Genomic DNA, 12,817 nt, shown 5'->3' with positions numbered 1-12,817 from the left:
TCAGTCCTCCAACTCTGATGGGCCTCCACTGCTTCTGGTACCACCAGCAGGAGTTCACAGTTCTTTCCTCGCAAATGATGTTTTAGAAATTTCCTGAGCTCGCTCTCGCCTGCAATCCACTCGGGCATCTTGAGTTTGGAGTCGAGGTTATAGTAGGCCCCTCCCACCTCTCGAACACAGATCCAGTGCTGCCTTTTGAGAGGCAACTTCAGTGGACCCCAGCACAGGCTGGAGGGCAGATTCATGATGAAGCCCATGACGTTAGTGAGAGCAATGACACTGACATCCCTGCAGGAGAGAAATGGTATCAACCAACTTCCCAAGGTTCCCTAGCTGTAATACCACAACTGGCCATCTGCCCACTTATGCCGTGAGCCCCAGTACTGAAGGCTTACAGCACAAACATGCTGTTCTCCACCAAGTCAAGCCGGATTCAGATTACCTGCGCTTGTCCCACCAAACAGCTTCGTAGCCTTTGGTTTGAAGTGCTGCCATGATGACATTCACATCGTAGTTTCCATTTCCCAGCATGCTCTTCTTGTGAGGTGTCACCATGGTGTTTGGAGACAACCTATAAATGTGAAAAGAGAATGCTGAGACCTGCTGGTCAGCCTGACCCATCCTGGCCCTGCACTACCAGGGACAGGACAGCACTTTACACCACTGCCCCTGGAGGCTAGTCCCCGTGTTCAAGTGCAACTTCACAGCTTCTACTGAAGTATTTTGTCAATGTGCCACGAAGGAGTCCCACTTACGAACTCCCCAGCCTACTGCAGGCTTGTTTCTAGTGCTCATCTTCCTGCTCTGATAAAAGCCATTTTTTTTTCTTTTTTCATCATGCTGTCCTTTAGAGCAAAAAAACCTTTTTTTAAAAACATTGGAAAACAGTATTTGATATTTTCATTTGCATGGATATTAACTGTTGTTACTCTTGTTTTTTACAGTTTAAGTTCTTGCTATTTAAGGCCTGCACACTTGGTAATCATTAATCATTAAATACTCAAAGGCATACAGGGGCCCAGGGCCCAGCAGGTAACATTAACGTATGAAGTGGGGCTGGATGTAAGGCAATAAACAGTGAAAAGGCCTGTGTGACACTGGAATGCATGGCCCACCTGAAGGCATTCCAAATGTGTGGGTGCAGTAGCTGAATTTTTTTAAAAATTAAAACACAATAAATCAAACACACATGAAATTTTTGTGCCAGACAGACAAAACTCGGCTGCAGTCCCAGTTTGCCCACCCGGCTTTAAGCCATTTTTTTTTGCCAGGTCCCGTTAGCTACTCCATTTCAAGATGAGGTCTGTGCCAAAGGCATTTCCAATCCTATTATTTTGCTTTCGTAGGCTTATCAGGCCAGGAGCTAAGGAAAGGCCATTTGAAGGCAGGGTCAGCATGCCTTTGACCTCAAGGGGAGGAAGGGAAGTGTGGTGAGTTCCTGAAGACAAAAAGCATATGTCCAGGAGGCTGCTAGATGCCACCCCCAGAAGAGATTCAAGACTTAGGCCAAGGATGTCAACTCTAAAAACTTAAGTAATCTTATAAAGTTTTCTTTATCTATACACACCAACCATACTGATAGTTTTCAAACATAAAACATACCCTGCCACTGCCTAAAACCCTCCAATCTCACCCAAAGCACTTATATACACTCTAAACTACTTCCTCCGGCCTGATCCTGCATCTCATCTTGCACCTCTCATCACACTGACCTTTCTGTTCCTTGAGTACACAAAGCTCTTTCTCGCTTTGCACTCATTCACTGTTCTGCGGTCCCTGCTGTCTGCAACATTCTCTCAGTAGATCTTCACTTGGTTTGTTCCTTATTATTAGGAGCCTCCAGTGTTACTGCCAGAGAGGCCTTCTTTGACCACCCAACCTTAAGTTTCTCCCAGTCCCTTCCTCTTATATCAACCTGCTTTAATAACGCTCCTTGTCACTACCAGGCATGATTTTTCACATCTGTTTTTCCCCACTAGACTGACAGCGAGGGCCTTGAACATCCTGTTAACGCTATATTGCTAGGTCTTGAAGAGTACCTGGCACATGACAACTGCTCAAGGAATGTTTGCTGAAATGTTCTCTGTGTTTTTTTTTGTTATCCTATCTTTCCCTATAAATGTTAGTAGACAACTCTTAAAAGTAAAAGGGCTTACATTCTTAACTCCGGGGCTAGCAAAGAAATCTGCAGCCAAACTTTAGCTGTAGTAATAACTACCATTTATTGAAAGCCTCTGTGCCAAGCACTATGATAGATGCTTTAGTAAGTATTTCATTTAGTCGTCATAATAAACCTGAGAGTATGAATTATTTCTACTTTATAGGTCAAAAAAACTGAGGTTTGGTGATTTTAACTGACTTGCCCTTGAGCACTTACAAGTGACAGAACTAGGACTCAAACTCAGGTTCATTTGAATCCAGTTATGCTGTCTTACAGGGAGGACCCATGAATCAGAGTGGGAGGTGGTGGCAGGTTGAGAAGAGGAAAGGCCAGCTGGATCCCTGAGGCCTGGGGCTGAAACGCTGCTTAACAAGGCACTTGGATTAAATGAGAAAGCGTATGAAAGAGGGCCTAGCTCAAGACACAGCTGGTTCCTTTCCCTTCACCAATTTGTCAATAGCCTCCCATTATTTTCAGTGAAGTCTCTGACCAGTACAAGAATGAAGGCTCCAACAAAGAAAATGCTGAGTCTTCCACCTTTGTCACCATCTAACTCCTGCCAGGCTCAAACCTTACAGTGGCACTTTTCCAAGGGCGCTCCTGGAGATACCAGTTCCATGCTCACTGACAGAGCATCCTGGAAGGCATCCAGTACAGTAATGGCTGAATGAACCAAGTAGGTAAAACAGGTTCCCTGCAGGGATTCTTAGAGTCCTTAATATGCTAATTTTCACCTTGAGTCTCAAGGAAGGGGTGTTATACAACATGCTTCAGTCCCCGACCATATCTGACCACACATTTGTTTTGAGGCACATCTCACAGGACTAGTGTTCCAAAGCTCTCTCTTCCCTGTCCTTCATCTTCTACCTCAGATTCAAATCCCTTCCTATCTATTTTCACTACCTCTCCCTTCATCGGAGGCCCCTTGCCTCACACCTGGACTTTTGAAACAGGTTCCTGAATTGATCTCCTTGCTTCCAAACTCTCCTTCCACCAATTCAGCCTCTATGTTCCTGCTGTGTTCACCATCATTTCGCTCGCCCTTATACAGGAACTGACGAGAGCCAACTGCCTGGCTGGCCAACTCTAAACCTCCCAGCCCACTGGCTGGCTGTTGCCCTCTCAATAGGCTTAGTGCACATTAGTACCATGACCGTGTGGCCTCTATTCTTCCATCCTATTTCCTGTTTCAAGCCAAATCTTACAGCTTCTTTGAGCTCAATCTCACACCCTATCTCTTTCATGGAATCTTTCCTGGCTCCTCTGTGACAAAGGAGGCTGTTGGGAGGACCGCACGTATCTGAGTTCATGTCCTAGCATCATCAACACTAATTGTGAGATTTAATCTCCATGCCTGTTACCTCATCTGTAAAAATGGGAATGATTCCTACCTTATAGGGCCTTTAAAGAATTCAGTTATTTATACATGCTTCAGGAACCAAATAGTAAGTTCCTGAAGCAAAGGGGATGGCTCATGTATGCTGTATCACTCACAGCTAGGCAGTGGCAACTCAACAAACAGGTGCTGGCCGAGCCAATCAAGACAGGAAATGCTGAGAATGGCTTCCATCGCATTCTAGGGTGGTCTTTTGAATAAGTGGGGCTCATTCAGTACACCAACCACACCGGTTTTTTTTTTTTTTTTTGGAGACAGTCTTGTTCTGTTCCCTGGGCTAGAGTGCTGTGGCGTCCGCCTACCTCACAGCAACCTCGAACTCCTGGGCTCAAGCAATCCTGCCTCAGCCTCCTGAGTAGCTGGGACTACAGGCATGCGCCAACATGCCTGGCTAATTTTTTCTATATATTTTTAGTTGTCCAGCTAATTTCTTTCTATTTTTAGTAGAGACAGGGTCTCACTCTTGCTCAGGCTGGTCTTGAACTCCTGACCTCGAGCGATCCTCCTGCCTCGGCCTCCCAGAGTGCTAGGATTACAGGCGTTAGCCACTGTGCCCAGCCGAACAAACCACACCAGTTCTTGCTTTTACTTTAACAAGAATCAAGTGTCCACTGTTGTTAGCTGCTGTTATAGGCTTTATCACTGAATCCATCCAACAGTCTTGAGAATTGTAAATAAGGAAGCCTAGGTGCAAAGGTTGTAGTGACTCGCACAGTCAGGCACAGCTGGGGAGTGGCAGAGCTAGGATTCAGCCTCTAAGCCTAAAACGATCCCTACCTATTTCACACTGGTCCCACTGAACTCCACGGGGTCCTGTTCTGATTCCAATGGAGAGTTTTCTTGAGACTCCTTGGCAAACTGCTCAAGACTGTCTGAATGATTTCCACAGATAGTCTGTGCTCTTAAGTGACCCTCTCATTTTTGTCATCACAGCCAGAGGTTAGACCCATGAGATCTGAAGTGATCTAAAAGTGAAAAGATGGGCTCTAGTCCAGGTCTCCACTTCTGTCTATGCCCTCAGGTAAGTCTCTGGTCCTCTCGCGCAGTTACCACTGTGTCTGGCTATGGTGATGGTTTTGAATTTTAAAGAAAAAGGAGATGGGAAGATATTTCATCAAGATTCTTTTTCTCCCCTAATTATTTCTTTCCTTTTTATTGGGTCTGAAGAGATGTGACATTAGAAAATATGGCTCAGATCTTCCTGATATGTTTCTAAATAAAGCATGGATTATAGGGCTGGGCACACAGAAGTACTCTATAGATGTTAGCTATTATTATGTGTTTGCCTGGCCCTCGGACGAGATAATTCAATGCTCTAGAGGGTAATACTGGACAACACCTTTTCTCAATTTACAGTTACCATCCTTTTAAATGTGGCTTCTTCAACCAGCTCAGGGACCGTGTAATGGAGAGGCAGGAATATTTATCCTCTGTGGCAGAGAATGCTGGTTGTTCACCAGTATTTCTAATCTCTTTGTCTCTTCCAACTTTCATTAGATTTTTTCCCCTGGGACCAAGTTAGTTTTCATCTAGTTAGATCTTAATAGCTATTCTATTTGGGATACGAATGCATAGCTAGCTTCAAGAATATCTGATCACTGAAAAATTGGTATGAGTCTAGTGAAAAGGTTTCAGACCTGAACATTTTCAAAACAATCTAGGAAAGCTGATAGTATATTATTTGACTTCTATGTCCATTTTTTCCAAAGCTTAGACACACAGAGTATATGATAAAATGTATGAGGTCAAATATCCACATCTATATACATAAACATTGACATTTGCCCAGTTTCTCTAATCATTTCTCCAATTTCACAGGTTGAAATGGATCCTTTTCAAACAAATGACCTCTTTTTGCAGATGTTACCACTATGTTCTAATCCTGGACCAAGCTTCTGTCATACCTGACTCCTTTCTTCCCTGTCCTTGCTGCTGAATCATCAGCTTAGCTCTTTCTAAGTTCCTATTCATTTCTTTTCCAAGCATGAGTCATCTCATATCCACAACTCAACTGAAACTCCACCCTGCTTTTGTATTTCTCTTATCTGGCTAAAATTCAACTGTTAGGATGAACTTCCTCTTAACAAATAGAGCTTACTAACATTTCTCTCCCATTTCTACCATTCCTTAGCCACATCTTCAAAACAGCATAAGATCAAAATAGAGCATCTCTACACTTTTAAATTGCTCTGAATGCCAGTTTGAACTTCACTTAAATTTGTTCTCAAGGCCTACATCACACCATAGCTCTGAGCTGTGCTTCTCAGAGGCTGCGGCCTGTTCAACTTGTTTTCTCTATGGTGCCTAGCAGTGCCTGGCACTCTGCAGGCAGCTAGTCAATGTTTGTTTAAAAAATTCCATCTTCTCTCCCTTTGCTTTTTTCTCTGGCTTCCTTTCACACTTTTTTTGTTGTTGTTCCTACCTATCCACACAGTCTTTCCATATAAAATATACAGAATCCCACTTGTGGAGTAGGGACAGAGTATATTCTCTTACATACTGATATTTGCTTTCACTTTGAGGTGGATCTTTATGTTGTGCTGATAGGGAATTGAGGATTGCAGTACAATTTGCTAAAGCTTTAAAAGGAATAGGACCTCAGTTCCATGGGGGTGTTTAGCAAATATTTAGCATTCTTTCATTCAGGAAAACACAGCTGAAAGACTCCTGCTACTATCCATAAACACTTGATGATCACAGGCCAGATCTTCAGTCCTGGCCCAACTTACAGCTGCTGCTGATCCAACAGCTCTAGCAAGACTTCCCAGCACTCAGGAAGCAACAGAGTAGTTGGGCAGGCAGGCCCTAGAGTCACAAAGCTTGGGGCCAAATCCTGCCATCAACAGTTCTGTGAACTCTGTGCCATGATTTCCTTATCTGGAAAAATGGGAAGCAACAGAAGCTACCATGTAAGATCAGTGTGAGGACTGAATTAACACAAGGAAGGCACTTAGAACAGTGTTTTGCACAAAGTGTTTATGTGTGTTAGTGATCTCATCACGATATGCCTGTAGTCAGACCAGGCGCCAAATTTATAGAAGTGAAAACTTTTCTGAGTTTGACTGGATACACACAGTGTTCTATCAACATTTACTAGTGGGTGAAACTGGGCAAATCGCTTAAACTGAATCCTACTTTCCTCAGATCATCACTGACAAAATTGGTGCAAGACTGTAAGTACATACTACAGAGTATCTAGTACATTTGGTACTATGTCCTTTCCTTCTCCCTAGTTTTATTTATTTATCTTTTCCATCTTTTCCTTTTTTTTTGATACAGGTTCTCACTCTGTTGCCCGAGCTAGGGTGCCATGGCATCAGCCTAGCTCACAGCAACCTCAAACTCCTGGGCTCAAGCGATCCTCCTGCCTCAGCCTCCTGAGTAGCTGGGACTACAGGCATGCATCACCATGCCCGGCTAACTTTTCTATACATTTTTAGTTGTCCAGCTAATTACTTTCTATTTTTAGTAGAGATGGGGTCTCACTCTTGTTCAGGCTGGTCTTGAACTCCTGACCTTGAGCGATTCTCCCACCTTGGCCTCCCAGAGTGTTAGGATTACAGGCGTGAGCCACCACACCCGGCCTGATCTTATCCCTAGTTTTAGATTAGGAAATGATTTGCAAACAGGAAATATTAATGGCTGGCCAAAATGAAGAGATCTAATGGACAGGGTCCTCCTTTCCCCCACATAACTTGATCTGAGACAGATTTCCTGAAAAGTCAACTCTACTTATTGTCAGATAATGGCCATGGCCATGATGCAAATGTCATATTCATCCTGCTAAGACATTACTCTGGTTATTACTGGCACAGGAAAATAATTACTCTCATCATAGTTTTGTCAGCATACTGGGATTAACATTCTTTTAAGAGAAGGCCTATGGTTCTTTCAGGGTAAATGGTCCACACCTACGTTTCACAAATCACCCAAATAGGTTGCTTCCAGCTGTAATTCGGGTCCGGGCGTGGAAATAAGTTCATCTCCAAATGGAAGGAGTCAGAAAAGGGTCTTCTGGAACTGCCAATATGCACTGCTGAAGCATTCTTGACCTTTCTCTACACTCAGAACTGAGTAGGCCTAACCCTCTCCAGTTGGGGTCATCAGATAGACTCACTGCCTAAGTTGCTATGGACTGCAGATGTGCTGCTGTGTCCCTTCAGACACTGCAGAACTAATCCTCAAAACCTTTGATAAAACAATTCTAGAAAATCAAAGAGAAAAAAGCTGAACTATCAACCTGTAGGGTGGCATTTGTTTTAAGCAGATAAGAAAGGCCATCTTGAATAAAGCAGAAAGGGGAGGGGATCTGTGGTCAGCTTCAAATCATAGCTTTGCCATTTAGAAGCTATTTGGATATTTTACCTGACCTTTCCATCTGCTTCTTTGTCAGTAAAATAGATAGTGAAATGAAATGTTGAGAGGGCTACACAAAGCAATATATGAAAAGCACCAGGGCCAGCACATGGCCTCACAGAAAAGCTAAGCACTATGTATATATCCTTCTTGTAGTACCCACCACAGTCTACCTTTGATGACAGGTGACCGAATGTATACGTATCTTGTCTCCATTCTAGATTGTAAACTCCTTGGTGGCAGGACTTGAGAGGCATTATAGCTTTGTGGTCAACAGCAGAGATACAAAGAATTCAACCCTGGCTCCAAATCTTGTTATGTCACCTTGGGCAAATTACTGAACTACTCTGAGTCCTGTCTTCATCTGCAAAATGAAAATAACACGTATAACATATATTCCATGGGCTTGTTGAGCACATCACTTGAGATAACATAACTGAGGCTATCAGCACTGTGCCTAGCCCACAGTTAAGTGCCCAATAAATGGTAGTGATTATCATCTTTTCCATTCCTGTGTGCCTTATACTTGCTAACAGCATCTAGCTAATACCTGAAGATTTAAAGGTTTCTGTAGCTAAGACATTGCCCCACCCACAGAAATCCAGAAATACCAAGAACTATCAAGATGCCAAGAAGGGGTCCCCTACCTCTGGAAAATCTCTTGAAGCGTTTCCCGGGTGAAGGCATTGCTGTCCTGGAAGACGTTATTGAGGGCATGGAGGGCACAAAGCTCCCTGCGCTGTTTCTCATGGTAGATTTGTGGGGGTGCTGCCTGGGGCAGCTCCAATGATTCAGATTTGGCCTTGTCTCCTTTCCATGGCACGCAACTCATGTTTTTCGTTTTAGGTTCCAGAGAGGGCTAAAAACACCCCACTCTTCCCTCCTGAGGAAGAATGTAAGCTTCTCAGCCTTTCCAAAATTCCTGAGGTCCACCTTATTCTCTGGTGTCCATAATTTATGCTTTGTCACTGGGAGAAAAGGTTGGAATCAAAACGGGGAAAAACCCATACCTCTTCTCTCTTCTCGATAGAAAAATAACTTTTAGATTGGTTTATTTTGCCACCACTGACAAAGTGCAGAATTTTTTAAAAAATCATAAAATGTAAGACCTTGTTTCCCTTTCCCCACCCTCCCCTCCCACCCCCCTCCAAAAAAAACCACGATTTTTCCTGCTGTATTTTCCTCTTTGCAAATGCCAACCAGGCCTCAACGCAGGGGGACTGAGCGGAATCGGTCACATCGTTCCTTTTCTTCCATTTCCTTCGAACCACGACGCCACTGACTCAGGAGACAAGGCCTAGGACGGTAGTGGATAAAACGCACAGTCCGAGCAGCTAACGAGGACCGGCCAGAGTGGGATCGCGGGCCATGCCGGGGCCGAGGCGGCAGCCCTCCATCCCCTCGGGTGCGGTGGGGCTCCGCAGGGCGCGGGCCAAGGCGGGCACGGCTCCCTCGAAGGCGCGGACTCTCGCCCTCTCACCACGGCCCTGCGGAGGAGACAACTCCGGTCAGCAGCGCCGGGCGGGCGGGCCGCCGCGAAGCACCAGGCTGGCTGGGGAAGTGGTGCGACGGGTCAAGCCCCTGCCGGAGGGAAGGTTCTGCGCGGCGACGGGCAGGCCCGCGAGGGGTGGGGCCGGACAATTCGCCTCGCCCTCTGGGGCCTGGGCCCACGCGGCTCGTCGCCCGCACCCCCAACCTCCCCGCCCGTCACGTGAGTGCAAGCCCAGGCGCCTTCCCGCCGCCCCCTACCCCGGACTCCCCCGCCGCCGAGACAGCCCGCCGCCGCGCCGCCGATCGCCCCCTCACCGCCGCCGGCCGCCACCTGGGCCGCGCGCGGGCAGGCGAGCGCGCGCACCTGAGCCCGACGTCAGCGGCCCTCGCCCGGCGCGTGCTCCGGAAACGCCCTCCCGCGCCGTCCCGGCTCCTCCCCGCCGTGGCGTCACGCCCGACGTCAGCGGCGCTGGCTTTGGAGCGGCGGCAGTCGTGCGTCCGCCGGGCGGGCGCGGGCAGGGCTGAGCGAGCCGGGCTGCGGAGGCGAGCAGGCCTGTGAGGGGCGGCGGCGTTCTGCGGGGCGCCCGGCAGGGCCAGCGTCTGGCTGCCCGGCTCGGTTTCGTCCCTGGCACAGCCGGGCGGCACGGCCTGAGGGAGTCATGCCTTGGCGCATGCCCGCTCCTCTCCCGGGCGTCGGCGCCGTTCCGGGGCGGCGACCGGGCCAGCGGCTGCCTGTCGCGGACTCCCCTCCCCTCCCTGGGCCGGGCTTCTCGGCAGAACGCTGCCGCTACTTCTGCCTTGGCCGTTTTACGTTTGTCTGGCATGCCGTTGGCCAGGTGACTTCAAAGCCCTACGCGGTCGGGCGCAAATTCTCTCGGTTAATGAGCCCGACCGCCCCGCACTGTCCAGGGAGCTACGGGGGGTAAGTGCCTCTCCGGGAGTCACATTTCAAGTGGAAAGGAGAGTCTTGTTTCACTTTCTTGGTGTCATATTTCGGTTCAGTACACACAAACCACTGCCCTCTTCCCCTGAGGCTCCCCCACTCTTCTCACGGTGGCTGTCACTTAGCTTTCCCTGCGTTTTCTCAAGGTCTGTCTAAGCGCATTGTGTGTGTCCGAAGAAGGGAAAACTTGCAATCTCACGTGGATTTAATTTCTTTCCCTTTTAAGGCGTCTGGGTGCCTTAGCTGTCCTCTTTTTGGGTTTTTGTTCATAAAATTGGAAAAAACAATAGAAGAAATGGCACTTCCAATTAGTCATTTTTTTGACCCTGCTTCTTCGTTACACTCAACAGTGTTACCATTTAACGTGCTTGAGTGCTTGACCACGTGGTAGGGAGACCTGTGCCTCCCTCCAGACTTGAATTACCTTAAACTTTTACAATTTGTAAGCCTACCTGCGGGTTATGGTTATATTTAAGGTTAGTTACTGAGGGCTTGCTGTGCAGCAAGTACTGTTGTAAGTGCTGTGTGTATTTTAGCTTATTTACTGCTCATTATCCTATTAGGTACTTCATGTTTTTGGAGGAGAAAACTGAAGCTCAGACGTTAACTTGCTTGAGGTCACATACCTGCGATATGTGCATCCTGTATGTAGTGAATACAGAATTTAAACATAGGATCTAATCTTTCTGAAGAAGGATGTAAGATGGATAGGAAATTCCCTGTCTCAAATGTTATTTTAAATTTCCCCATTCAAGAAGCACCTACTCTGAGAAGGTCTTTTCTGGGTAGGGGGCTGTAGTGAGAAGGGCATGTTTTTTAGTCTATCAGGCATCAGCACATTCTGAACTTGAACTCTTTTTGGAAGAGTCAGTTGATAAGATGCTAAATGTCAACCTGGCTAGCTAGGCAGATTGTGCTTTTCCTATTCACTACTCTCAATGCAACACAAAACTCGGGTCACCAAAATGTGTGTGGCTTTCTCCCCACCAGCCATCAATCAATTCTGCAACAGACACCAACAAGCTGGGTGTCCTCTAATTCAGTTAAATTCAATTCTGACACTATCCACCTGGAGATGGCATCAGATCCTGTAGGTTTAGGGCTCAGTCCCACAAGACTGCCTCCTCACCCCCATTTCAGAAGCCAGTTGCAAGTCCAGGCCTCCAGAACTTATGACAGACCAGCCGTAAATTGGATTTCCCATGACCCTCTCCTTGGGTTCGATTAATTTTCTATGGCAGTTCACAGAATTCAGGGAAACATTTTCCTTATGTTTACCAGTTTATTGTAAAGGATATTACAAAGAATACAGATGAGCAGCCAGATGGAAGAGGAGATGCATAGGGGAAGGGGTGAGGGGCTTCCATGCCCTCTCTGGGCATGCCACCCTCTGGGAACCTCCACATGTTCTGCTATCTGAAAGCCCCTCACCCCCCAACTCAGTCCTTTTGGGTGTTTATGGAAGCTTCATTATGTAGGCATGCTTGATTAAATCATCGGCCACTGATGATCAACGTAACGTTCAGTTCCCTCTCCCCTCCCTGGAAGTTGGATGGGACTGAAAGTCCTAACCCTTTAATCATGGCTTGATCTTTCCGGTGACCAGCGCCCATCCTGAAACTAGGGGCCTATGGTCATCTGTCAACTAAAACATTCATCACTCAGAAGATTCCTACGATTTTAGGAACTGTCATGAAATTCAGGTGAAGATCAAGTATGTATTTCAAAATATCACAATTATTATTGTAGAACACAATGCCTTGATATTTGCCTTTTCTATCAAACCAAGATTTTAATATGTTAACTTCCTCATGGGACTGCATAGAGGCGTATATAGGATGGTGGCAAGCAATTTAGCCAGGAAAAAAGAATAAAACACATCAGAAAAATGTTATCAAGACCCTTGGAGTCGATAACTTCTTGTCCAAGATTTTCAGCTGTGTTTGTGCAAATAGGACTTGACAGTAGTTGAAAACAGGAACAAGAAGACTGCCTCTTTCAGGCAGATCCCTGAAACTGAAAGCCATTTAGATCCTGCCGCTTGCTCACTAAATCCTGTGGTCCAAACCCTAAGTCTTGGCTACCTTACCTTCTCAAATGGCTATTCTTTCTTGCTAGCTGTCTGGGACTGGTGGCCAGGGCCAACACTTTTAGACCTTGCTTAATCCCTAGTTTCAGCTAGCAGTGAAGGTCTACGTTTTTCAGACTTTTGAAACAGGAATTCAAGACACTAAAACTTGTGCTAATGGTGGTTTTGGGTTGCGGCTTTCCACAGCTGATGACACTGGAAAAATAATCTACAGACCCTAGATCGAGGCTCAGCTGTTCACCACCAATGTAGTTGAGGTGTTTTGGCTTTTATTTTAGCTGCTTGCTTCTGTTTTTTGTTCGTATAATTGCTCTCTCCGCAAAAGCAGTGAATGGAGAATTCTCCCTAAGGTCAGCATTTAATTATTGCCTCGCTCTGGCT

General features: G+C 46.3%; 1 protein-coding gene across 1 annotated transcript in view; it reads right to left on the bottom strand.

Moving 5' to 3' along the window:
• The window catches only part of JOSD1 (Josephin domain containing 1), a 13,105-nt gene extending 3,305 nt beyond the window's left edge, over positions 1-9,800 (bottom strand). Inside the window, exons 1-4 of the mRNA XM_012638169.1 lie at positions 9,769-9,800; positions 8,561-9,400; positions 443-571; positions 38-288 (exon numbers count right to left, since the gene is read on the bottom strand). Of these exons, the coding sequence (XP_012493623.1) occupies positions 38-288; positions 443-571; positions 8,561-8,745 (565 nt within the window). The 5' untranslated portion in view covers positions 8,746-9,400; positions 9,769-9,800. The remainder of the gene's footprint in view (positions 1-37; positions 289-442; positions 572-8,560; positions 9,401-9,768) is intronic.
• Between the last annotated feature and the right edge of the window lie 3,017 nt (positions 9,801-12,817).

Source organism: Propithecus coquereli, unplaced genomic scaffold (assembly GCF_000956105.1).
Source record: "Propithecus coquereli isolate 6110/MARCELLA unplaced genomic scaffold, Pcoq_1.0 Scaffold126, whole genome shotgun sequence".
NCBI lineage: Eukaryota > Metazoa > Chordata > Mammalia > Primates > Indriidae > Propithecus > Propithecus coquereli.
Note: the sequence above shows the minus strand (reverse complement) of the source record. Positions and strands in the feature narration are given on the sequence as shown.